Below are 27,236 nucleotides of genomic sequence, written 5' to 3' on the forward strand. Positions count from 1 at the left end.
CCAACGACGACGATGGCATCGTCCATCGCATCGTCTCACTGTAAACATCGTCAGCTGCCAATTAGGGGGACATCGCCCAAGCCTAACTCGTACCGGGGCACAGCAAATCAATACCCATGCACCTGCCCCTGTAAAATAGGTCTGGCGACACCCCTGGTTTGATCCTGGGTAATGTTCATGCAATGTTCGATGTGAGTACCGGTATTCTATTGTAGCTGTGAAATCTCTATTATGACTGTTCTACCTGTGTGCAGAGGCACTCCAACCTTGCCTTGCCTGTACCCAAAGTCAGAAATTGTTTGAAATGTCTCAAGGTACCCTAAATATCATGAATATCCAAAAGTTATTCAATATCAGTAGACACTTTACAACACAGCACTATTTTTGAGAGTATGTTGAGACATTTTTAACAATATGTAAAATATGTAAACAAACCAACGCCCCATTAGCTGGCCAGGATCATGGAAAGGGCTGAATAAGAAAATTATGCATGTTTAAGGACTGACAAGTCAAGGATGGAGTGAGCAATGCAATGGCATATTGAAGCTGGCTGGAATTTCCCTTAAATTCAATTTCACCAATTACTCCTTCCCTCTACTCCCCCTCTCTACCTGGCTGCAGCGATCAACTAATTAGATCTAGCTGGTTTAGTGAATGTTGTAATGAATTTGTTTTTGCAATATCTTTGCAATGCATCCATGTCCACATCCATGATCCATGTTTTTTCTTCTTTAGAAGAACCATCATTACATTTCCTGTGGCGTGAAATCGTGAGCCTTTGTGGAAAGAAGTTATACTACAACATCTACACCGGCTGGTATGACCTGCTTATTCTGCTGTGCTCAGTTTAAATAATGGGTGATTATGATAGTGAGTGAACACAGTTTCTGAAGAATTACATTTTCGCTTCAAGTGTTAGGTGATTGTGATGTTGATCACTGTTTCTGAATAACGAAATTAGCCTGTAAACTTGATTAGTATTGCTCTGCCATAAAATGGTGTGCACTTCAAATGATGTGATATTTATTTTTTACTGCTCTGTTGCTGCTCCTGCCTGCGTCGTACCTGCTCTATCAATATTTTTTTGTCTCATTCTTGTTTTGTTTTCCGCCGCTCTTGCCTGCGTCGTACCTGCTCTATCAGTCTGGTGCTGGAGTTTCCTCAGGCGGGGCCGTACTGGCCCGGGGGCATCCTGGCGGATGAGATGGGTCTGGGGAAGACGGTGGAGGTGCTGGCTCTCATCCTGTTCCACTCCAGACAGGGCCTGGAGAACACTGCCCCCTGTCTGCCGGAGGTGAGACATTGACCACAGTGTCAAACCACCATTAACCCATTTTAACCTGATGACTTGTACTGTATATGTTGTTTGACCTTTGGTGCCTGGAGCGACATATACGCTGCATTCAGGGTCCTGAGATTTTAGCTTTTTTTTTGCAAAAATGTGGGTATGTTACAGCTGAATGAACACATTCTAATGCAAGATGAGGGTCTTGGGGTTTAAATGCAACTTATTTCATCTCGTAAAAGGGAAGTCACTTGCGCTCTGACCTTCTTGGTGCATCCAGTCCAGGACGGTATTCAATGGAGAGTAAACTGGTCCACATCGGAAAGACTAGGTCAGGGAGGACTGGCGCACGATACTTTTTAGTATTTTATTGTGGTGCAAACATAATGACTGTCGTTTCAACGCTGTGTGCGTCTTCTTCAGAGTCAAACCAAACTGACTCTGAAGAAGACGCACACGGCGTCGAAACACCAGTCATTATGTTTGCACCACAATAAAATACTAAAAAGTATCTGAGTGCTCCAGTCATCCCTGGCCTAGTCTTTCCGAAGTGGACCAGTTTACTCTCCATTGCAACTTATTTCATGTTTTTATGTGCAAAAGAGGTTGAGATATTTAGGTTTTTATAGACTGAGAGCAACTCTCTCAACAAGGGCTTAGGCATTCAGCAGGCATTTATGCTTTAGGCATAAATAGGTTCAACTTACTGCCCTGTACCCAGGGCACCATCCCTGTAGCCCCTTAATGCACGCCGTACCATCTGAGGCTCGCTGTAATAGTGATTGAAAGGTTAAGTACAATAGTACCACTCTACTATGACATAACACAGGGCTTTTAGTAATGCTCTACATCTTGGTCATTGCGATTTTTGGTAACAAAACATTTATAACGCCGTGTTTTAACAGGTTGAAGGAGAATTCCTGCCAATTTCAACATACTTTTGTAGTGCTCACGCTACCCTTGTCAGTTGGTGACAACGCAGCATTTTTTTTTGTTCAGTCTTTTCTGAGATCTTGGCTATTCTAATGAAAGCACGGTTTGTTTACCTTTTATTAAAATATTCAATATTTCATCCCAAAGGTTATATAGCATCAACAGGCACTTCACAACACAACAGTAACTGGGCAGGATCTCTGAAAGAGCAGAACAAAAAGATACTGTGTTGTATGGTATTGTCAAGTCAAAGGTAGTGTGAGCTATACATGGTTTTTTGTTTGTTTATCAACACGGTATTGTGAGGAGGGGAAAGACACTGGCAGCCAACCACGTGAGCTAATTTTTTGACCGACAGCGGTTTCCAACAATCAGAGTTTGAGTTGTGCGCAGCTAGTTTCACGCAGTCAGGAGAAAACAAAAATGTAGAACCCATGTATACAACCACATATTGAAATTGGCCAAATTCTGTACTGTTGGTCCTACATTGCTGAACAATATGAATCAATGAAGTCAATTGGAAGAAATAAAAAATCCTGTTTGGCATGGGGTATGGATCTGACCTCAGTTCAACTTATCTAAGCCAGGACACCGACTGTTCAAGGAGTGAAGGTCTATTGTACACGGTAAATCGGCTTAAATGGATTTGTGAAACAAATGTTGTTCATGAAGTTTCTTTTTTTTCTTTAACCAGGGAGTTAAAGTAAACTACTTTCAGCCTCCTCCACCCTTGGAGAAGCAAAATGGTGTACCACGCAAACCTCGGCCTGAGCCAAAGGAGAGAATCTCTTATCCTGGTGAGTCAGATGTGGAGACAGCCAAAAAGGCATTGGATATTCATGCTAGTGCATTGACCTTAATGTGGGTTGCGGAGTTCTCAGTAGTAGGTGGTAGTGGATGTGTCTGTTGAATGGTGAAAAGATACAACTTTATGAGAATAGTTTTGAAAGGTCTGGAACCTTCCAATGTTTCTAAATCTTCTAAGGCTTGTTAGATATCGAGTCTCTGAAATGTAAATAGCAAAGTTTAAAATTTTTCATCTGAAGTTTTTTTTTTAAATCTAAAGTGTGTTTTTATCTATATGTGTGTTTTTTTCCAACTGTTTGAATGCGTCGTCTATCTCAGTATATGCATACCATTCACAGTGCAGTACAATCTAATGGATAGGGAGTTTGTCTTGCAGATCCCTCTCTAGCAATTGTTGAAGTGCCTTTGAACAAGGCACTTAACTCTGTATCGTTTCAGCAACTTCAGTAGCTTTAGTTAGAAATGTCAGCCAAGGACCTGCCGTGGCCTTTCGGTAGGACACAGCCATGCGGCTGACCCGGGTTCGATTCCTTAGCCCGGGTCCTTTGCCGAACCCTCCCCGTCTCTTCTCCCATTCGCTTCCTGTCTACCTCTCATAATGTCCTGTCCACAATAAAGTCTACAAAGAAAAAAAAAGAAGAATGTACAGTATGTACAGTAATCATTATGTAATACAATCTCTCTTGTGCTTGTGTTTGTTTTAGCTGTTCGTGTCATGATCCTCACTGCCATTAAGGAGATGAAGGTGGGCAGAGGAGCGTCCATCAACGCCATCTTCGCCTACATGCGCTCGTGGTTCCGATACGACCCCATCAAGAACCGCAGCCACATCAAGAAAACCCTGGCCAAGCTGATAAGCGAAGAGCTCGTGGAGCAGGTCAAGGGTCGAGGTTTGGCAGGTTCCTTCAAGTTCGGCAAGAAGTACAAGGAGTCAAAGAAAAAGACGCCGTGTAAACAAAAGCCTGTAAGTTGTATTTGAGAAGTTTTGGAATAGAAAAAAAAATGCATTTCATGTTTGGATTTGTGATATCATTACAGAGAAAATGCATCAAGTTTAACGTAGCATATAATAATGCATGTGAGATACTGGTTTTAATTTTGCCCATCTATGCGATTACTTGACCTGACAATTCGTCTTTTGTCTCACATTCATGTACCGTAATGTTTTGTTTTGATCTCTTCAGCAAAGCTCCATTGAGGACATCACTCCTCGAAGAACATCTCTCCGCCGCTCCACTCAGGAGAAGCAAACATCTCTGACCTCTGATCTCCTAGACTCAGATCTGGACTCAGAGTCAGACACCACCGTACCCTTGCCTGAAGCTGAGGACATCAAACAAGAGTCAGACCTCACATGCCATCCCCCCAGCAGCATTCCCTCCGCAGAGAGCACTGAAAAACATCGCCCGGAGGAGAAGAAGCAGGAGGAGGAGGAGGAGGAGAAGGAGCAGGTGGAGAGCTCAGCTGAGCTGGAGGAGAAAGCGGACTCCCAGCCACAGGACAAAGAAGAAGGATCTGGCCCTCCATGCCTGGAGGAGGTTAAAGACATCACGCAGGCCTCCTCTGTCCCCGAGCCAGAATACCACTTTGAGTGCATCTGCGGAGAGACGGGTCTTCTGGACTACAAGGTGAGCTAGCTTGTTTAATGATACTCTTTGATCTCCCCTAAAATGACGGCAGCCTTTCAGATGACTGCCAGTGGAAAATTTGAGGATGTCTCCTGCATACAGAACTCCTTCGGTTCTACAGATCTACCTTTGATTCGTCATTATTTTGGTGCATTCAGTATCTGGTGCCAGTTGGCAAGAAGCCAAGACTGGTTTCATCTTTCAGTTTTTAGTGGAGCCTTTTTTCAGATTAATTATCATACTTTTCTTTAATGTTTAATTTGCTATATAAAAAATGTAAGCATCATTTACCACAAACGTCAGACTTTTCATTATTCCTGTTCTGTTTTTTAATGATTATTTCCATTATTATATTTATCTTGAGTTTCATGCACAGTGCTTGCCACACACCTTTGCCATTTCACTGCTTCTGCTCTGTATAGTTGTCTTCTTATGTATCACTGAAGAAGTCTGAATCAGAACGATATTAAAATGGAAATGTATTTGTTTATTTGTTTCTAAATAGAACCCCCTCTGCTTTTGCCATACCATACTAGGCTCTGGTCCAGTGTCTGCACTGCCTGCTGTTGCAACCTACTGTGTTTCATTTTTCAGTTTTTCAGTCAAGCTTACTCATTTGCATTTTATAATTTTAATGTTTGGGCTTTTGGGCCTTTGCTTTGCATTTTACTGCTATATTCTTAATTATGACTAAGGAAATATGAATCAAGAGTTATGATTGTAAAATTGATGTATTTGTTTAGTCATTTCAAAAAAGAAATACTTGTAATGCCAACCCCCCTCTGCGTTTGCAATGCCACGCCATGAGCGTCTGTGTTTGTGTCCGTGTGTGTGTGTGCGTGCGTGTGTGTGCACGTGTGCGTGTGTGTGTGTATGTGCCATGCCATGCCATGCCATGCCAGGCTCGTGTCCAGTGTCTGCACTGCCTACTGTGGCAGCATGCCCACTGTGTCAACTATGCGGCGGACAGCCTGGACACCACACCGTTCTACTGCCCGCACTGCGTGGTGGCCATGCCCCCCGTGCCCACACGTGCCACCCTCATCATCTCGCCCAGCTCCATCTGCCACCAGTGGGGGGAGGAGATCAACAGGCACATCCGCTCCGCATCGCTACGCGTGCTGGTAAGACAGTGTGTGCGTGTGCGTGTGTGTAGGTGTGTGTGTGCGGAGGCGTTTGTGTTTGTTTTTGTGTGTGTGTGTGTGTGTGTGTGTGTGTGTGTGTGTGTGTGTGTGTGTGTGTGTGTGTGTGTGTGTGTGTGTGTGTGTGTGTGTGTACATCTGCTCTGCATCGCTACGGGTGCTGGTAAGACACAGGGGCACGTGTGTGTGTGTGTGTGTGTGTGTGTGTGTGTGTGTGTGTGTGTGTGTGTGTGTGTGTGTGTGTGCGCACATCCACTCCGCATCGCTACGGGTGCTGGTAAGACACAGGGGCACAGGGGGGTGTGTGACACAGAGAGAATGAGAATGAGAATGAGAATGAGATCACTTCCGCTCTGTGCAGGACTCTGCTGTGTGGGCTCATAACAGACTGTGTGTGTGTGTGTTGTTGTTTATGTGTGTGTGTGTCCATGTGTGGGCGTGTGTTTTGGAGAAAGTGTGGGAGAGAGATCCGCCTGCAGGCTATTTTTTAATACTGTGGTGCCATGCCATACTGTTTGTGTATTACTGTGTGTGTGCATCCCAATCTGGTGATGCTTTCATCTGTGAAATTGCTAGTGGTTAATGATACTTGTGCTAGTACAGAACTGAAAGTATCTCATCCTGTATGGCTGCTATTGCATGTTAAATAATGTTTGTTTATTTTCATCAGATTAAGCTTTTTACTCACTTACTTGCTTTACTCACTTCTGCTTGAAGAAATTGCTCTTGATTTAGATCTTTGGGCATTGGAAATATAAAGGGAAATTCGATGTGGATAATAAATGATCTCGACTCTTTGATGAAAATTCCATGCAATCAAAAGAAATGGCATGGTGTTTAATCCAAAATGATTTAACATATCTAGATTCGATTACCAGGAAATATAAGATGACATTCTGAACATTTCTTTGTCTTCAGTGGACAGCAAAAACAAGAGAATTTGGCATGCTCTTCCAAGACTTTTGGAGGGGACTGTATACACTACTTATTTATTCATTTATTTAAATTCGCAGGTGTACCAGGGCGTGAAGCGTCACGGCTTCATCCAGCCGCACGTGCTGGCGGAGCAGGACGTGGTCATCACCACCTACGACGTGCTGCGCTCCGAGCTCAACTACGTGGACCTGCCGCACAGCAACAGCCAGGACGGACGCCGCTTCCGCACGCACAAGCGCTACATGGCCGTGCCCAGCCCCCTGGTGGCCGTGGAGTGGTGGCGCGTCTGCCTGGACGAGGCTCAGATGGTGGAGTGCACCACCGCCAAGGTCTGATAGTAACTAGGATTAACTACTAATTAATATTAAAGACCAGATCCAGTGGAGTAGTTGGAATTCAGAAATGCACGTTTTATTGGCTTGAGAGAGAGGGAGAGAAGGCCAGGCCACAAGGGCCCATATCCAGGCCTCCTCACCCCCTTTCCCTGAGGTGTTAGCAGGTACAGGTCAGAACAAAGAAAGAGATAGAACAAAGCCAGTGTCTGAATTTAAAACGCCCTCCATAGGAAGTGAGGTCACATGGAATGATGTCACATACAATGATAGTCTTAGCCTATAGCAATGGATAGACAATTTCAAATCAGCATTTTGAGGGAAGGAAAGTTCAGTACATCCTGATGCCAGAGACAAAGGGGACTTTTATTTGGCATCTCACAGTCTAAAAGAGTAATTCAAACACGGATCAAACAATACATGAACATTGAAATGTTATGTAGTCTAGACACATTTTTCATATTTGTGAATGTTAGAAGCATTTTTTAGTAAAAGTTGGGAACCTATGTACTTAACATAATTTAAGTGTGCTGAATTCAACTAGACTGGTTCCCAAGCTGAATTTTGAGGTTTTGACAGTTAAATTTGAAAAACAAAATGGCTGCCAAAATACGCTATTTTTGACAGAGCATTTTTACCAAGTATTGCTGTACTTGGAAATAAATGCTCTTTTCTAACATTCTGTGTCCCATTAATGTTTGTTGATGAATGTATCTACTATAGAGGATAGAGGAAGTATAAAATAGCTTCTAGAATGCTAATAATGCTAATATTGTAGGCTAGGTGTTAGCCTAAACGTTTTAAATATTTAGCTTTTCTAATAAGATATTTGTAGCCTATGTGTGTTTATATGGTTAAGAAAATTGATGTAAGTATTTTAGAAATACTTTGCATAATGTGAAGTATTTAGTGTTTCCAAAAAATCACTGAAAGTTGCTATTGGCTCTCTGAAAACTGTCCAGAAATCGCTAGATGACACCATGATATTACATATAACGTAAATTTTGAAAAATGTTCAGACATATTTTACATATTCTATCAGATACTATTGCATACATTCCAGATAGTCTATACATGCTACTCAGCCTGGTTGTTAGTGGCCAGACATCTCTTGAAGATGATGGAATTGGTGGCAAGGAAAAACTTCCTCAAAGAAGAGTTCTGAATGAGGCTAAAGTCCTTGTTTATTGTGTCAGTGATGGCAAAAAATGGACTCCGAAACATGTCAGTCTTGCTTGTACTCTTCATCAAGCTATTGGGTAAAAGACCTAATATGACTATTCAATCAGGCAGGTCATTAGTTACGACCAGGTCCTCCAAGTCCAGATCCTCCTTCGCTGAGAGCACTCTAAAACACTGAACCAAGAGAGCGGTGCCATTATTCCAACAAACATTGTGGCAGATAAATTCATCCACTACACATGTGATAACATTGATATCCTGGATGAAACACTTGACGGGAAGAATACTTCCCATGCAACACAAATGGCAGCATGGCAGAGAGGCCAACCAATTGATGATTCTGTTAAAGATATAGAGGTGTCTACTAGACATACATTAAATGTGCCAAATGCCCTGATGGAGCTATATCCTCTCTGGATTACTCATAGGACATTCAAGCCAACTTTTTCAGCAATGGGTTAATCATGCTTTGGAAAATCTGGAGAGGAGCATAAGTATGCTAGACAAGCAAAGGCTACGGATCTAGCTTTCTTCTTGCACTGTCAAAACTTAGACATGAAGACTTCTTGGTCAGTGTTCAATCAGTCACTGTCATCAAAGGAACAACAGACTGCTGCGGGGTATTTGCCAATAGTCCTCACTACTGCACACGTTTTGATACTTTGAATACAAATGCATTGTCATATCTTTTTTAACATTTTGGACAGGAACAGTTATCACAGTTGACCAAGCATTGTACTGCAGACTTAAAGAGTTAAAGTGGGCAATTTCAGAATAGAACAACAGATGAATACCTCGCCTAGGAGGACTTAACTTGTCAATCAACTTCCTTAAGGCCATATGAGAACATATGAATGGATCTGGACTGACCAATGTATGGATGGTGGATTGCTTGGATAAGGCCCTGTTGAACTTGTTCTGGCAGGAAAGGCATCCAACAAAGCCATGGCACACAAGTTTACTCTGCAATCCCTTTAGGGTCTTCTCATACCAAATCTTCTCTACCTGTCTTGCTAGGATGGCTAATGGTGATGATCCTCAGACATTAGTGAACTGATTTCATTCCAGTATCAGGAAAAGGACAGAAATCTTCTGCATGATATTGCTGAGAGTCAATCTGATGATGTGAACTGGTGGCAGTATATGGATATGGTTACTGTTCTGCTGCAATACACAAGAGAACAACGTGAAGCTACCTGGGATCTGAATTTTCACTCTTTCAGCCTAATGTTGCCCTACTTTAAGCGGTATGGCCATCTTAATTATGCACAATGGGGCCCCAGTGTATCTACAGCTTCCAGAACCATTTTGTCTGAATTCCAAAAAGGCCACTTTGTGGTCAAGAGATTGGCTCACAAGTTTAGCCAGATTCTGATCAGGCTATGAAGTGGGTAAATGTCACAGGCAATAAAAGAGCATAATTGTGATCACAGAGACAGCCTCAGCTTTGTGTAGGTGGACACTCTCTTTTAACCTGAGATCACACATTGCAGATCAAACATATGAAATGCTCTCCATGGCAGCAAGAAACTTCACAATGACGGAATCTACTCACGGCAGATTAGAAACAATACGGAGTAAAAGTTCTTTACAAACATTTGTGCGTACCCGGTTCCTTGGACTCACGTCTCCTGACTGAGGTCACGAGTACCCTGAACGACACGAGTTACGAGAGCTTGACTAGTTCTAGCCTGCTCTGTCCCTTTGTTCTCTTGACTACGGTCGACTGCTGGCAAAGAATTTCAGTGGAGCCAGACTCTGACTCCCCCCTGGCAAAGTGCTTCGATCTCCCGCCTAAGGTGGACGACTCTTTATCCCAACTCCCTGCCACCACAGAGAATCTCATACAGTACTGACCACCACCCTAGTGGCTGATGTGGCTTCCCCAGCTTGAGCAGCTGCCTTGGAGCCCCTTGGGCATCACCGCAGGCCACTGTCACCAGGCATGGCGCGCTCCAAAAGTCCTACATAATGCACCACGAGCGCCTTCGCCTGACGCCTCCCTTTTTCCCCTCCTGCTTCAGCCCCTCCTGCTACTTTCCCCTCTCCTGCAGGTTCAAGTCTGGCAACGGACCAGGAGGAGGACATACCCCAGCCCAGGGGCCACCTGCCCCTATGGGTCTGGCAAGGGAACATTTGAACCTAACCGCTTTTCTGGATAACGTTATCAGGACAATTTAAGGGGCCAGGGCCCAATCTACTTTGACACTGTATAACCTGAAGTGGTCTGTCTTCCAACGCTAGTGTGACCAACGCGAAAGTGTTCAGTACCGATGGTGTTGTCCTTCCTACAAGACTTATTGGGGGGAGACAAGGCTTTACCATTTAAGTCTACTTTGCAGTGATTTCATCGTGCCATGTAGGATTCGGTTCCAACACTCTGAGTGCCCATCCACTAGATGCTTACGCCCCGTGCTACATCAGACGATACCCCCCTGGGATATCTCTCTAGTACTGGAGGCTATGTGTGGGGCCCCTTTCAAGCCCCTCCAAGAGGGGCCTCTCCAAACTACCTTTGCACACCACCTTTCAGATCCGTGGAAGAGAGGTGACAACACAACTTGTGCCCTGTGCACGCTTTACGCATCTACATGAACAGGACTCACTCTTTTAGGAACACTGAGCAGCTGTTTGTGTGCTTCATCAAGCCCTCTACAGGGCTCACAGTTTTGAAATAGGTCTCCAAATGGTTGGTTCAAACCATTGCCCTGGCATATGAGTCCAAGGGTCGCCAACCCCCGGCTCAGATTAGGGCTCACTTTACCAGTGCAGGTCTCTACATCTTGTCCTCTCTTCAAGGGTGCAGCAGTTTCAGAGGTGTGCAGAGCGGTTGGTTGGGCCAACCCCGCCACCTTTGTCCGGTTCTACCGGCTAGATGTGACCACGTTGCCACAGGAACATAGGGTTCTGGGTAGTACCACTGATTGTCTGTAGGGTGATAGGAACGCTATCCTTACAGGATGCTCTTGGAGTTCTGCCTAGTTTGGACCAGCAATCGGGAGTGATTGTAACTCTCCCATAGATATGCGAACGATTCGACTGAAAGAGACCATTAGGACATGAATATGTCCCCGTTCTCTCAAGACAACCTTATTGCCGACAGCCGAAGAGATGTTTGGCATCAAAGTGGCTTATTTGCGCGCAACCATTCGGTTTTGACAAAGTGGACATCCTGCCCACACAGTTGATTGGACCTTTGGCGTGATTGCAAAGGTCTTCAGCTAATCGTACAGCTGAGAGTAAGCTCCCATAGAGATGGTTCACTCATCTCCTTCAAAGAACAGGGGACATATTCATGTCCCAATATTTAGTCTTTTAGATAATACTATCTTCTTTGCCTCTCTTTTTCTTTTCAAATCTCATTGCATGACAATTTTGTATGATAATATGCTTCATGGAGGCTATTGCTATTGAATGCCAGTTTACGAGAATATCTTATTATTAGAACGGCATAATTATAGTATTTTTTATCTTTTTGCCATGACAATTTTCCTTTGTGTAAGTGTAGGAATACATGATAAATGCAAATATGTGAGCATTGCACATTTATTTCCATGGAGAAGTGGTAACTTACTTTCTACGTACTCTGCCCAAAATCAAGAATCCCGGCGCCCATTTTGTTTTTTGCCCATTTCATGGTCAAAAACTCAAAATTCAGCTTGGGAACCAGGCTAGCTGAATTCAGGGTACTCTAATTGTCTTAGAAAACTAGGTTCCCAACTTTTACTAAAAAATGCTTCTAACACCCTTATAAAGGGCCTTTTTCTGGAAATGCTTCTAGTCTATGTGAGATTGGGGGCAATATTCAGATAACTTCAGGTCCCTAGTACCATACATTTACGTTGATTCCTTTGATAGTTTTTTTTTACCTCTGCCAAGGAAGTTATTTTTTCAGTCGCGTTGGTTTGTCTGTTTGTTTGTCTATCTGTCAGCAGGATAACTCAAAAACGGCATGAACGGATTGTTGGAAATGGAAATGGAAGCAAAAGGAAAAAGTGATTACATTTTGGTGGTGATCTGGATCACGATGCAGATCCAGGATTTTTTTCAATTCTATACCATTGTGGCATAGGACGAATTTTGACATTTTTGACAAAAACAAAGCAGAAACACAAAATTAGGGTGTGTAACATAGTCATAGTCTATGAAACAGCTTCCTTGGCTGGGGTCTGCACTCTCTGAGTGCATTTGTAGTTTTATTAATCTCATGGCTTGGTTTTATTTATTATGGCTTTGGTTTGTTTTTATGGTTTTATTTGCTTTCGTTGGATAGTGAAGATGTAGAGTAGAGTAGAGTCACTTTATTGATCCCCATGGGGAAATTCAGGTAGTGACAAGCAGTAAGTCAAAAGTGGAGAGAGAAATGGGCTAGGAATGGGAAATTCTGGATTTTAACCTGGGTCCCCTTAGTGGATGTAGATTGGTGCTCCATGGCTAGGGTACATCCTCAGCGACTTTTAATACTTTCTAGTCACAACTCCAATGAACTTGTCAGCTTTGCTATTCCTGCTAATTTCATTTCCAATGAAATGTATTTAGATGTAGTCTATGTACTGTACTTGATTAATCTTAAATTCGCAAGACCGCTGTTTTAGGTTGGCGTTTTAAGAATGGTGAATGGCCATATGAATTTGGATTATAAAGCTGTCTTTCTTGTTAAGGTTCTATGGGCTACATGAAATGGCTCAGCAGGCCACATGTTGCCCCCCGGGGACCGAGTTTGCACACCATCCCTATAGTGTGTAACAGAAAAGGTGTTAGGTTAGAGTGCTCGTAACACAGTGGAGAAACAAAATATGTGTGTGTGTGTAGTACTGAATGTGGATTTTACTGCTCTGTGCTTGTGTCCACCCTTCCAGGCTGCGGAGATGGCGTTGCGGCTGTCTTCTGTGAACCGCTGGTGTGTGAGTGGGACTCCAGTGCAGAGGGGATTAGAAGGTGAGAGCTCCTCTCTCCTGTCACTGCCTCAGCTGGAGATTTACTCACCTACATTCACATTAGGGATGCACGATATCTTTTTTTTTTTTTTTTACTTTCATTTTTATTCATTATTTACATCCAGGTACAAGGTTACAGGCATAAAAAGAGACAAACAGCAAAATAATAATGAAACAAAATAAAAAATAAAAAGAACAGCTTATGGGTCCATCACCTCCATTCTTTTATAAGAATTTTACAAACACTCAAGTCTGTCAGGGCTGCACGATATCAGAAAAAAATTCAATACTCAATAACAGCATGCAATACTCCGATAACGATATTTAAACTAATATTTAGACATATGGATTGTTTTTCTCTCATATGGATTGTTTTTCTCGTCACTAATCTTTCCTGTCACATCTTTACTGCTTTGAAGGCAACAGCCGAAACATCCAAACACCAGATTTTTTTTGTTGGATTGTAGGTAAAAGAGTGTGTGTGTGTGTGTGTGTGTGTGTGTGTGTGTGTGTGTGTGTGTGTGTGTGTGTGTGTGTGTGTGTGTGTGTGTGTGTGTGTGTGTGTGTGTGTGTGTGTGTGTGTGTCTGTGTCTGTGTCTGTGTCTGTGTGTGTATATGTGCGTCTGCCAGATCTCTATGGCTTGGTGCTGTTTCTGGGGGTGGACCCGTACTGGGTGAAGCATTGGTGGGAACAGCTGCTTTACCGTCCATATCGCCGCGGCAACCCCGATCCTCTCTACAGCCTCATGGGCCGCCTACTGTGGCGCTCGGCTAAGAAAGACGTCATCGACCAGGTACCCAGGGTCAACCATCCTTTTTTCAGATGTTTTTTTTCCCTTGTCTTAATTATAACACAGAGAAAATGAAGCGGGAAATGTCAGGAAACTAGGGTTGAGACAGAGGATAGTGTTAGGATATGACCCAGGCCCGACTCAAACTTGAGTCGTCATGGGCAACTGTCCGTATGTGGTCCAGGTATACGGTATTAGCACCTCTGAGGTTGCCAACTTTTTAATTCCACCATCTTCTTGTTCACCCTCGTCATCTTTATGCTCTATGTGGCATCCTTCACCTCATGTAGTGCTACATCATGTAGATATACCCTAACTGATGTAAATTCTCTAAAGGCTATTGCTCAAGTGTGAAATTTGATGTGATTTGCATTACATTACGGTGTACCTTTGACCAAAAGTTTTTTTTTATAAATGGTATGTTTTTGACAGGTGTCATAGCCCTGAAGGAATTCATAGTCCCCCCCCTTGCACCAAAAAAGCATTTGAGAATTAGTAAAAAGCGCATTATGTGGCATCTGCGTCAGCTTGCATGAACTTTAAGCTGCTATCCATTTGGGTGAAGTGACAACGAACATCGTCCTCTTTTAAGGGCTTTTGATGCATGTGTCACAACAAGCTTCGTGACACCCACAGACAGGAACGCTGCCTTCTTTATGCCATATTCTGTCCGGCGGGCGGCACTTGTCACAGGGCCACTGGCGGCTTTGGCAGGGCCCAGAACAAAGTCACCTCAAAGGCCCCCCCAGCCCAATAGATACAATGTAATGAGGACCCAATTCTGCCCCCCCTCTCTCCATGGCGCCGGGACAACTGTCCCCTTTTTCCCGCCCTGTCGGCACCCCTGCTTGTCTTTTGCAATACCTTTTGGCCTTTACTCTTTGAAGAAGCTCAGACACTTCTCCTAGCTAAATATAACCACACCTGACATTTATACTGCTTAGCTACAGTGTAATTAGGGTTGTGGCTTCGAAGCGGAATGGAAATGAAGATGGGGGGGTAAGATTAAAAGAGGGCATCCCAGGCCAGCGCTGCGAACATCCTCCCCTGTTATTGTGCTTGACACTTCATTTTCCCCATATTTTTATTCTGAAGTGGAGCTGCAATTATGCAGAGTGACCTCTTTTAACTTTTAACTTTTTTTTTCTTCTGCTGGGTCACTGTTCTGTCACTCGACTCGACTCTCTCTACTTTTTCTGGTTACTCCAACGACTTTTAGGAAGTAAAACTTTTTTTTTTTAAGTATCTTTTTGGGCTTTTTGGCCTTTATTATTACAGGACAGTGTGAGAGTAGACAGGAAAGGATTGGGAGACAGAGATGGGGCAGGGCTGGGAAATGACCCTGGCCGGACTCGAACCGGGGTCCCCGTGGGCAATGTAAGCCCAAAGGTGGGGGGCTTAGCGCGCTGCGCCACAGTGCCCCCCTAGGAAATAAAACTTAAAATGCAAAGAGAAAAAGCCCACCAAGACATATATACATAGACGTATACTTGGTCACTATTTTGTGATAGATAGATTGTTTATTTGTCCTTTCGGAAAATTGTTCTGTGCCATTTTCTGTGCATCCGATACAATTACAAAGACATTGCAATAGACAAAAACACAATAGACAGACACAACACAACCCACACCCCCCAGGACAAAAAGACAGGTTGACAATAGGACAAAACCCCAACTTAAATACAGTACAATACTAAAGTGCAGTTACTCAGTACCAAAGTGCAATGTGCTTTTCAGTCTTACAGTTGTCTTATTTAACATGGATATACTAGTGGGTATGAATGATCTGCGGGCTGTTTGTCTGAAGTGAAGGCATCCTGAACAATCTGCCTGAGGGCAACAACTCATATGCTTGATGCAAGGGGTGTGAGAAATCCTCACATATAGTATTTGCCTTGAACGTAAGAACAAACCTATCTTACTTTTTGTGCAAATCCAATCATATTATATTGAGAAAGGATGTGTAAAAAATATTCTGTTAGCCCATCAGATCCACATTCTATGAAGATATATGAAGTTTTGTCTAAATGCAGACGTTTGGAGGTACCGTACTTTGGCTTGCAGTACCATTACACTGGGTATCTGAGGTCATGTCTCTATCCTTCCCCTCTCTCTCCCTGTCATTTCTCGTTACACTCTCTCACTGTCCTGTCCAAATAAAGGCATAAACGGCCCAAAAATGTATCTTGTCTTGCTTCACTGTAATAAGACATGGATGCTTCTTGGTCAGGGCAGTCGTGGGTAAGCGGTTAGAGTGTTGAACTTGTAACTCAAAGGTTGCCGGTTCGACTCCAGACCCGCCAGGTTGATGGGGAGAGTAATTAACCAGTGCTCTCCCCCATCCCTCTCCATGACTGAAGTACCCTGAGCATGGTACCGTCTCGCCACACTGGGGCCATTGGGGGCTGCCCCCTTTCACGGGTGAGGCATAAATGCAATTTCGTTGTGTGCAGTGTTCACTTGTGTGCTGTGGAGTGCTGTGTCACAATGACAATGGGAGTTTGAGTTTCCCAGTTGGTCTTTCATGCTTTCTCCTTCTTCCCCTTCAGATCCAGATCCCTCCCCAGACGGAGGAGATCCACTGGCTGCGCTTCTCGCCGGTGGAGAACCATTTCTACCAGCGGCAGCACGAGGTCTGCTCCCAGGATGCACTGCACAAGCTGCGTAAGATCTCTGATTGGTCGCTGCGTCTGAGCAGCCTGGACCGTCGCACCGTCACCACCATCCTGTGCCCACTGCTGCGTCTGCGCCAGGCCTGCTGCCACCCTCAGGCCGTCCGAGGAGAGTTCCTGCCCTTCCAGAAGAGGTGAGACATCATGTCCACCCACACACACACACACACTTTAAATTGCATGTTTGCATTGATGAAATACTGTATGGGATGTGATTTTGGCACATGACAGCGATTGAGTAAGACGCACGGACAGGAGAAACGTTCGCTGTTTTGCCTATCCATACATTACGTTGCCTAATTACAGATTTTGCAGTTTTATGACCTCTAAGGGGCATGATAAGAGAAGGGAACAACGTGTTCTTGTACATTGAAGTATCTCTCGATTTTCTTTGCTGAGATAAGGACATAGGTGCCGGAAAGGGGTATGCAGTGGTGGATTGGCATCCCCACTTTTAGGCTTCCTAAATTAGGCTTTCTCAACTTTTACTGCAGACAAATGAGTGGAGTGCAGCAGAAGTAACATTGTTAAGAAATACTGAAAATCAAGAAGAAAAAAAATGCACCACCATTTTAAAACTCGTTCCGGCACCCTTGGATGATGCAAGTTTCCCTTCCCTCCTCAAGCCAGTTTTTCTTCTGTGCTGTTTGTTTAGCACTATGACGATGGAGGAGCTGTTGAAGTCCCTGCAGAAGAAGTGTCGTGTGGAGTGTGAGGAGGCCCACAGGCAGCTGGTGTGTGCCCTCAATGGACTGGCTGGCATCCACATCATCAGAGGTACTGCACTGAGCACTCGTCATGCATGCCAGCCTACACACTTGCATGCCCACCAAACGCACATACAAACATAAATAACTTCTTCTAATTCCCATGTTAGAATTAAAGAAGTTTAAAAAGGAAAAAAGGCCATTCCATGTCAATTCACACACGCCCCCCCAATTGACCAACCCTCTGATGCCAACTAAAAGAACACTATTTAGCATCCTACATAACGGTTTTGAAGATGAGACCCTCCAAAGTTTGGGTGCCACGCTCGCTGTTCCAGCCCAGGAATTGCTTACAAATTTTGCAAGCAGATTTGGACACCTCTAACTTTAGTTTAAAGGCAGAAATAGGCCTTACAATTGCCATGTCCCCTCGGTCTGACCCTATCTATCGAATTCTATACTTGGATATAGCATGAGTTAATGCTGTATTTGTTGATATATTATTAAGCCTCAATTTGGATTTGTGGTTAAGTAGGATGAAGATTTTTGTCATTTGGGGGAATACAGGTCTTGGAACGTGTGCATATTGTTGGAGTTGCAGCTGATTTTCTATCAAAAGGCAAGCAGGAATTTGAAGTGCTTCAGAGGAATTCGAGACGATTCGTCGAATGAATTGGTGAGAGGGGACCATTCGAACAAAACGTTGGACCATTCGTAGAAGGCATGGGGCGTTTCGTGCAGTACCTGAGGATTTTTCGTCGAAGACCTAAGGACGTTACGTTCAATCCATGCAGACCTTTCGTGTAACTGGGCAGATGTTTAGTTTAGTCTGCCTATTTTATTAGCCTATTATTTTTTTATATTTTATCAAACTTGTGTGCCTACCACCACAATGCAATGAAAACAAAAATCGAACCATGTAGAAAGTGCGTGCGTCTCTATTTTTTTAAATTAATTATTAATTTTAGTTCAGGCTGCTTTTTTTATCATTAGGCCTATTTTATAGCCTATTTTATATATACTATATTGTAACGGACTGCCTCTGCCTCCTCCGGAGTGAGATAACAGCGTTACCCCCTGTGAACTACACGCGCAGCCTATAAAATGGAGTTAATTTCAAATGGCGGGTGAGACTGTCAGGAAGCAACAAGCCGAGAGAGCAAGAGAGAGGGAACCATGAAGTGTGCGCCGAGAAGATCACCATTCGCAAGAATCGCTAAAGCCAGACATTGATGTGAGCTGTTCCAAATTGAGAGGGTTTTGCAAAAGTGCACTACTAAACGTAAGAAAAGATATTCGTTGTGTTGATATGAATTATTTCTAGTGTGTTGGTCACTGATTTTTATTCATTTTTGGAAAGGTAGGCAGTCTTGCTGCCTGGCTGGCGCCCATCTCATAACTACAGTCGTTTGCACCACTACAATATCAACGAAATGTTTTAAAATGTACGACATCAATTTAAAGGTAGGCCTAAGGGATAATGTATTGTCCACACATGAATAAGAAAATGTTTCCCTACGGGGCGAATAACACCCCCGACGCCGAAGGCGGAGTGCTGTTATCTCTGAAGGGAAATGTATTTTCCGTAGTCACGTGTGGACAATACATTATCCCGCTTATCCCGCCCTTACCAACATTATAAAGCATACATAGTTAACCATAGTTTATAGCGTGCGCAAAGAAAGATAGTTCGTGGAACGCTCATAATTTAAACAGGTTAACAAGCAACATGGTTTGGCTACTTTCTAACTTGTTACAGCCACATTGCGCTTCAAACTGTTTGCAGGCTGCCTCGTTCACCGCGCGATATCTACTAAACTCGGGTTCATAACATGATCATTTCTATCTAATCGGCACAGTATTCCAGAAAAAAGCATAGACAACCCAAACACTGATGTGCGCCCTGACCACCATCATTAGCCTATCGACCCTGATACAGGCAGAGCCTATCAAAGGGCGTTGAACACAATGGCTATGGACCTTTTCAGTAGGCTATGGTTGGGGAAGTAGGGCCTGCGTCGTGATTCACCGTTGGTGTTTGTATCAGCACACCAAAAGTTACCTCACTAACGTTAATGATGTTCTTTGCTGAGTAACCTAGCCAAATATATCCAGATAATCGTGAATTATGCAAAATAAAGTCTGCCAACATGTATTGCCATTCTAGGAGCGATAAGGAGAATGCCGCACAGGCGCGGAGAAAGGGTTCCTTTGACACAGAGAATGCTCTGTGTGGCTGCGCGCATGCAGTGTTTAGTTTGCAGGTTTCAGGCAAATAATGGTGATCGATACGCCCTAGGTCCATAAGACTAACAGTAAAACAGGGACAATGACAAAAGGGATGAATTGCTTGAGGAAATCAAAAGGGACAGAGCGAAGTTATGACAACAAATTGACGTGCACCATTATGCAAGGCTACATGTAGTTATGATGGGTTAACCACTCAGTTACCGTTGCATTCATAATATGTAGCCTATGATAAAGATGACTTCAGCGCAGGATATCAGAAATAAACAAGACAGCGCAGATGGCTTTTAATTTTTAACATGGCCACATTATGCGTCAATACGCCAATGCGTATTAGGCTATTTATCATGAAACCTCAAATCGGAAGTAGCCTTATCTTGTACCCAGCACTTTTCAAACCTTACTCGGGTTTATGGTAATTGTCCGGGCCAGCACTTTTGAAATCAAACGGACGCCCTTGCCTGCATGACATGTCATTTGCATGATAAGAGCACGGACGATCATGGACATAGATGGTACACACATAGCCACACACGCACACAACACGGTTCAGTTCAACGTTTATTGACCAGCAAGCGAGCAGCGCAGTACCAGCTGATTTGCTCTGGAATCTCGAAATGAAAACTGACTTTTCTTGGGAAAAGTGTTGCAAGAACATTGAACTCATTTAGTAGGCCTATCATTGTGCCAAGCGTGTGTCGCAATATTGTACTGGGGATATGTGTTGGGGAGGGCATTAACATTAGGCCTATGACAAAAACATTATCGGGGAGGATTGAGGATAAATCTTACACGTTTCCTTATTAATGGAAAATTAATTCCATGCTAATTCCAAGTATTCAAGAACCTAAACAATATGTAATTGCTCCACAGTTCAAGGGTTAGGCTATGGATATTGACACCTTTCCTCCGCGATCGCGGATAGCCCCCACCTTTGCGCTTCTCATCTGGCTGTCACGATATGGAACGGGAAGAGACAGTTCAAGACAAGCGGCATGACTGCAATTGTCAATACAGTAGCCTAAAAAACTGTTAACTGTTCAGCGGTGTGTAGTCAAATTATCACAGCGGTGGTAGATGATTTTATGAAGACCTGGAGGACAAAAACCAACAGACACAATTGCTGAGTGTGTATGCAGTATTTGTAACGAATGATTCTCCTGCCAGGATAGCGTTGGACTACAGAATAACCCATTTACATGTTGAATGTTGAGAGGAGGCATTTTGAAAAGTCGAAGACCTATTCACGAGGATATCATAGCTACCTTTCCTTGTCAATGTCCCATGCACTACAAAATATTCCAGAACCTCATCTGCGAAAGCTTTTTTTTAATGTGGTACACTTCAAGCTTCACAAAACCCACTGGTTAACAGCAGGTTTTACGCACACATTTCGAAGCGGTTAATCACAGATGCTGCTCTCTTCCTTGCTCTCCCTTGCACCCCAACGTACACTGGGTTTAATACACCCTGCAATACTGGCAAACTATTATTCAATTACCATTTCATTTGTTCATGCAAAGACGCGGCAGAGAGAGAACGCGCTCCTGTGCAGTGTTAACGTAGCGATTTAACGTCTCTCTCTCTCTCTCTCTCTCTCTCTCTCTCTCTCTCTCTCTCTCTCTCTCTCTCTCTCTACTGTAGCCATGGGCTTAACACAGGGGTTCTGTAATGTTTTCAACACTGTTAGGACCTATATTGTTTTCTGGCTCATGCGCGAACTATTTGTTGTCATTCAGAATCAGAAACATCAAAGTATCGGGAGACAGCTTTCTCTTGTTGCTTGTGCTTCGCATCTAAAAAGTTACCGGAAAGTCAGAAAACTCGCTGCATGACAATGTGCTCAATGGTCAATAGCCTACTTCTAGATGCACTATAGTCTAATCAGACGCGCGATGCTCTGATTCAAAGCGAGTACAAGGGTCAATAGCCTACTTCTAGACACATTAAACCGCACTGCTTTGATTCAAAGCGAGCAGGAGGCATTTTGACGATTTTTTTTTTAAATGTAGGCCTACAACAGCTTTTAAGGTAAGAAATAATGTATTGTCCACACGCAGTGGTAGAACGCAGGTATACGGAGTATACCCACTTCTAAATTTTAGGGGATTCAGTATACCAACTTAAAATTGATTGATCCATTATTTAGAATGGCATAAATATATACAGTATACCCACTTCAAAAATGCGAGAATATACAGTATACCCACTTCAAAAAAGTAGACTACACCTAGACTACAAATATTTTCCTACGGGGCGAATAACACCCCCAATGCCGAAGGAGGAGGGCTGTTATTCCGCTTCGAAGGAAATATATTTTCCGTAGTCACGTGTGGACAATACATTATCCCGCTTATGCCGCCTTTACCAACATTAGAAAGCATACATAGTAAACCAGTGGTTTATAGTAACATGTTTATTGCCATTTTATAGCGTGCGCAAAGAAAGATAGTTCGTGGAACGCTCATAATTTAAAAAGAAAGAAAGGAGTAGCACACTGGAGCTGAATGCAGAATCAAAAACTGTATTAAACAAAGCCGAAAAAAGTAAATGAAACCGACAGACAGGGGACAAGCGTTTCGGTCAGCCCATCATCTTCCTTTTCTTCCTTTTCATGCTGCTCTTGGAATTACGCACCGAGCACGCTCAAGATATTACATTGGCGCGGACGCCACCCCACCATTACGCGCATAATTTTAAAAGGTTAACAAGCAACAGAGTTTGGCTACTTTCTAACTTGTTACAGCCACATTGCGCTTCAAACTGTTTGCAGGCTGCCTCGTTCACTGCGCGATATCTACTAAACTCGGGTTCATAACAGGATCATTTAGAAATGAACTATCTGATCTGCGACAGTATTCCAGGCTACTTCACCCTTAAGGAAACTATCAAGGAACTCCTCACTTGTTACTCACATACTAGTGTTAATAAAATATGTCACGACAGCGGCCGGCGGACAGTGACAGTTTGCTGTCTTGAAATAACAACATTCGGACAATAGTGTAGACTTGTGCGCTACACGCTGGGGTGGGGCAGGGCTGCTGTAGGTATCCATTGCGCGCGGCCGGTAGCTTTGGGAACTGTGTGTAAGTTGCATTTGGGTAGGCTATTGCGCGTGTTATAGTTGATTAAGTAATTGACGAGCCAACGTCCGGCAGCAGTGGCTGAGTGTGTAACTTAACTTAACTTAACTTTTGTAGGCTACTATCGTCCGAGTGTCTCCAGATTGTGATTATTTATTCATTTATTCAAAGAAGATAGCAGTTTACAGACGCTGCTGGTTACATGGATATTGTGGTGGTTTTCCCTCCTAATTGTATTTTATGAAATTGTAAAAATAAAACTACCATAACCTTTACTCCCGTTGTCTGTCGTTCCTGAATCGTGGTCTAAATTTCACCTCTTACAATAGTGTCCAGTCCAGTGAATGATCCTGCATCCATGGCTAATTGGATAAAGCATACTAAGTGGATTTATCACATGTGAAACGAGAAGGCAGAAAGTGCAATTAGTTAATAAATGAAACAGTGTACACGTCAGTGCTGGTAAAAAAAAGAGTTTTAATGACTTGCACAAAGTTGATGCTCGTTTGGTGAACTTCAAAACCTGCGCTGTATTCAATAAAAGCTGGGCATAACGCACATAAAGGACTGAAAATGAAAATACCCCTATATGTGGTACATATTCTATGTTGTAGCCTACTTCAGTTGTTGGTACCCAGACTTGCATTTTGTCGAGTAATGTCCATTTGAACCTCACGTGAAAGTAACGGGGATTGTGCTGCATTTGGTGGATGGAGCTGATATTACGCACATAATTCTACTGAATAAACATCCAACTGCGACCCAAACGGTAACTTGTCGTGGTAGTCTATGTCGAATATGCCTTAATTTGGCTGTTTGCTATTCGCCTCTGGCATCATCCGAGCATGTGTAGTGCGAGACGCCATTATGACCGTTGCGCGTAAATATTTGCAAGACGATGGGGCCGTCAAACACAGTAGGCTATGGATACTTATTTAACGACTTTAATGAAGATGTCATGTAGACTGTTTGACGGCCCCTTCCATAGGACAGCATCCATCCATCTATCCATCCCTTCCTCATCTTTACGCGCAACGGTAATAATAGCCATTACTTTTCTTGTAGACGTTGCGCATAATATTTTATTCATTATCGACTTATTTCAAGCAGCATTCCACTGTCCACTCTGCGTGGCCCTGTTGAAAACATGCATGGTTGCCACCACTTAAAAAGGTACTTGGAGAGGAGGCAAAACTGGTACAATTTAGGCTGCATTAAAGCATACACGTTAGCTTTCACGTTGTGCGATGGATGGAGACAAGTTTGGAATCGCTCCCTCTCTCTCCCTCTCTCGCTCACACACACACGCGCGACATAATTCTCTGCACTCTTTGCAAGACTCTACTGTCACTTGACTCGTCTTATTGGATACCAGCCAAAATTGTAAGCTAGATAGCCAATAGTTTCGATTGTGCTGCTTGGACTGGAGGTATTTAAACTGCTAAAATGTAGGCTGCATTAAAGCATCCGCACGTTTGTGCGATGGGTGGAGACAACTTGGGAATCGCTGTAAGTTAGAGATTTTTTTAAAACATAGGCTGGCAAGATGTAAATGACCTGCACTGCTTGAAAAAGACGATCGACTATGTGCCCCAGGCATCTTAAATACTAAAAACTAATAGGCGGATGGCGGGTGGATTCGGTTTTGGAAATTGGAGAAAAAACATTAGGGCGGGTGGATAGCAGGTGGATTAGAAATTCTAAGAAGCGGTTGCGGATGAAATAATACATCCACCGCGCACCTCTAGGCCTACTCCACACGTAGGTAGACCTACAGAAGACGGTAGCTAGAAGCGTTCATCTAAAAAGTTACCGGAAAGTCAGAAAACTCGCTGCATGACAACCAAATGTGCTCAGTAGAGCAAAAAACAAAATAGGCAGCTTATTCAATTAATAAAACTATAGCCCAAGAACATTGCCTCGCCGGGCAGGGAGAGAGAGAGAGAGAGAGAGAGAGAGAGAGAGAGAGAGAGAGAGAGCGGTCCAGTGTTAATGTAACGATTTAACTTCTCTCTCTCTCTTTACTGTAGCCATGGACTTAACACAGGTGCATGGGTTCTGTAATGTTTTCAACACTGTTATATGCATAGTGCTCTGGCTCATGCGCGAACTTTGTTGTGTGTAAGGCAGACAGCATTCTCTTGTTGCTGGTGCTTCGCATCTAAAAAGTTACCGCCCAAGAACATTGCCTCGCCGGGCAGAGAGAGAGAGAGAGAGAGAGAGAGAGAGAGAGAGAGAGAGCGCTCCTATGCAGTGTTAACGATTTAACTTCTCTCTCTCTCTCTTTACTGTAGCCATGGACTTAATCGTAAAAACAACAACAACATAGCCTACCAGTAAAAACGAGTAGCCTAAGTACATTTTATTTATAGATTTACATGTTTAAATCAACAAAAAACAAATAGGCTATTTAAAATAGGCTAGACAAAACCGTTCAAATGAACATATTTAAATAGACAAAACCGTTAAAATGAGCATGAAAAAAAGCTGATTCTAAGAAAACCCATTAAAATGAGCATTAAAAAATCTGATTTACATTTCTAATATAGGCAGACTGAAGGGACCTTTAGTTGAAACCTAAGGATCTTTAGTTCAATTTTAAGGACCTTTCGTTGGCTTTTGCGGTAGACGGACCATCCTCGACTAAAGATCCCCAGCCTTATACTAATGGTCCAACGTTTTGTTCGAATGGTCCCCTCTCACCAATTCATTCGACGAAAAGACCTGATACGCTTCAGAGTGGTCACTGCCTAGGCATTGTAGCCAAATAAAAACACTAACACAAATTGCAATCTTGAGTACCTCGGATTTACTTTATCCTGTACATGACTATCCATCATATTTGGAATTGTACTGTGTATTAAAAGGGTTTAAGACTATTCAGATCATAAACGATAAAATAAGAGGGTGTCTCAAATGGCTTTGGGACAAAATGAGCCTTTGGTACCCCCTACATCAGCCCCCCAATTGTTCATGTGGACACTTCATGACCTGGATGTATGAATCTTCAGACACATGCATGTACAGTATGCTGTAGAATGCTCCAGCCTAAGTCACCAATTCATTTTTAGTCCCAGCTTCTAATGTAAGTGTTTATAGTAAAACGTCCACTGATCGCATTAATTATATTTTTTAAATTTTCCTGTGGCTTTTGTGGTTTATTCCTGAACCTCCAAGTCCACATATTAACGTATTGTATCCCTGTGTGCTGCGATGAGTCATGGTCTGGTTTCCCTTTGTGGTGTTTACCACCTGAATGTGGATCGTCTCTGCTATGCTAAATGCACCCCCATGCAGAGCTCAAAAGACAAGGCTGTAGTCTTTGTTTGGCTGCCCTGGTGTCTTCAGTGGAGATCAAAGCCAGAAAGTGAAACACTGAAAGATAACGGTAGAGATGGAGGACTTGTACATCAGCTTTCACCTTTTTGACTGTGACGCCTTGCCATTTTGTCACACTCATCCTGGGTGCGTGAAGATGTCAAAGACACTCAGTGTGTGGTGTGTCATTGACAAGCTCCTGGCTTGCACACAGCTTGAGTGACGGTGAGCTCTGAGAGAGTGGGCAAAGTGCTGTGCAGTAGAGAGAGAGAGTGAGAGAGAGAGAGAGAGAGAGAGGGAGAGAGAGGAAGAGAGAGGAAGAGAGGGAGCAAGAGTAATGGTAGTTGTGACACATTGACAAGGCCGGATGTTTCTCATCATAACAAAGTGTTTGTGTGTGTGTGTGTGGGGGGGGGGGTGTTCTGTAGGTTGTTTGTCATCATATCAGATGTGTGTGTGTGTGTGTGGAGTGTGTTTGAGTTCGTCATCATGCCTGTCTGTCAGACTGTTGTCTTCCTTCGTTCTCTCCCCCCAGGCTTTTAGACCGGTGACTTGAGGGCACGGAGGTCTTGAGAGACAGGATATGAAAACATGTAATGAGAGATCCATTTCCTCCCTAAGGGAGCCGTGTCTCCTGGGACAGGAAGGAACAGCAGGCAGAACAGAATGTAAACATCATGTAGTACAGAAAAAGATAGCCTCGATGCTTTTGTTTTCGAATCTTTCACATTATTTTTGGGTGTTTTGCCCTTATTTGTTAGAACAGCCGAGGGGTGTGGTGACAGGAAAGATGGGGCTGGTTTTGGGATAGGTGCAACCTGTTAGGCCATTTATTAGGGGCCAAGCAGCGAAACTGGCGAAGGCCCCTAATGTATTGTATTAGCTGGTATTCTTATTATTATTACGTAGACATCTTTGCTCTCCTTAGCAAGTCTATGGCAGCCCATAGAACCGTAGGTAGGAAAATGCTGTAAATTGGCACACATATTCGGGGCAGTCTCAGCATTACCCAGCGCCACCAGCAGGTTAAAGTTGCAGTTGCTAAGGCCCGCCCTACAGTGCTTTTTGACCAATCACAGCGCAGCAAAAGGACGACCTCGGACAAACCTCGGACAGTTTTGACAGCGCTCCATTGAACTCAATGCTGAAATCGCATGTTTTCAAGTAGTTAGCGAGATACGGTCGTGTTGTTATTAAACTATGATTGAAAATTGTGCCTGGGGTATTTGTGACAAA

General features: G+C 43.4%; 1 protein-coding gene across 3 annotated transcripts in view; it reads left to right on the forward strand.

Annotated features, from left to right (window-relative positions):
• The window catches only part of shprh (SNF2 histone linker PHD RING helicase), a 53,244-nt gene that overhangs the window by 3,665 nt on the left and 22,343 nt on the right, over positions 1-27,236 (forward strand). For 2 of the 3 annotated variants that reach the window (XM_063184240.1, XM_063184239.1), the window contains 11 exons: positions 736-817; positions 1,144-1,294; positions 2,913-3,015; positions 3,730-3,989; positions 4,210-4,653; positions 5,556-5,777; positions 6,809-7,060; positions 13,105-13,183; positions 13,813-13,976; positions 16,523-16,779; positions 17,301-17,422. In XM_063184240.1, the coding sequence (XP_063040310.1) occupies positions 736-817; positions 1,144-1,294; positions 2,913-3,015; positions 3,730-3,989; positions 4,210-4,653; positions 5,556-5,777; positions 6,809-7,060; positions 13,105-13,183; positions 13,813-13,976; positions 16,523-16,779; positions 17,301-17,422 (2,136 nt within the window). The remainder of the gene's footprint in view (positions 1-735; positions 818-1,143; positions 1,295-2,912; positions 3,016-3,729; positions 3,990-4,209; positions 4,654-5,555; positions 5,778-6,808; positions 7,061-13,104; positions 13,184-13,812; positions 13,977-16,522; positions 16,780-17,300; positions 17,423-27,236) is intronic. The other variant, XM_063184242.1, reaches the window with a different exon arrangement.

Source organism: Engraulis encrasicolus, chromosome 19, assembly GCF_034702125.1.
Source record: "Engraulis encrasicolus isolate BLACKSEA-1 chromosome 19, IST_EnEncr_1.0, whole genome shotgun sequence".
Lineage (NCBI taxonomy): Eukaryota > Metazoa > Chordata > Actinopteri > Clupeiformes > Engraulidae > Engraulis > Engraulis encrasicolus.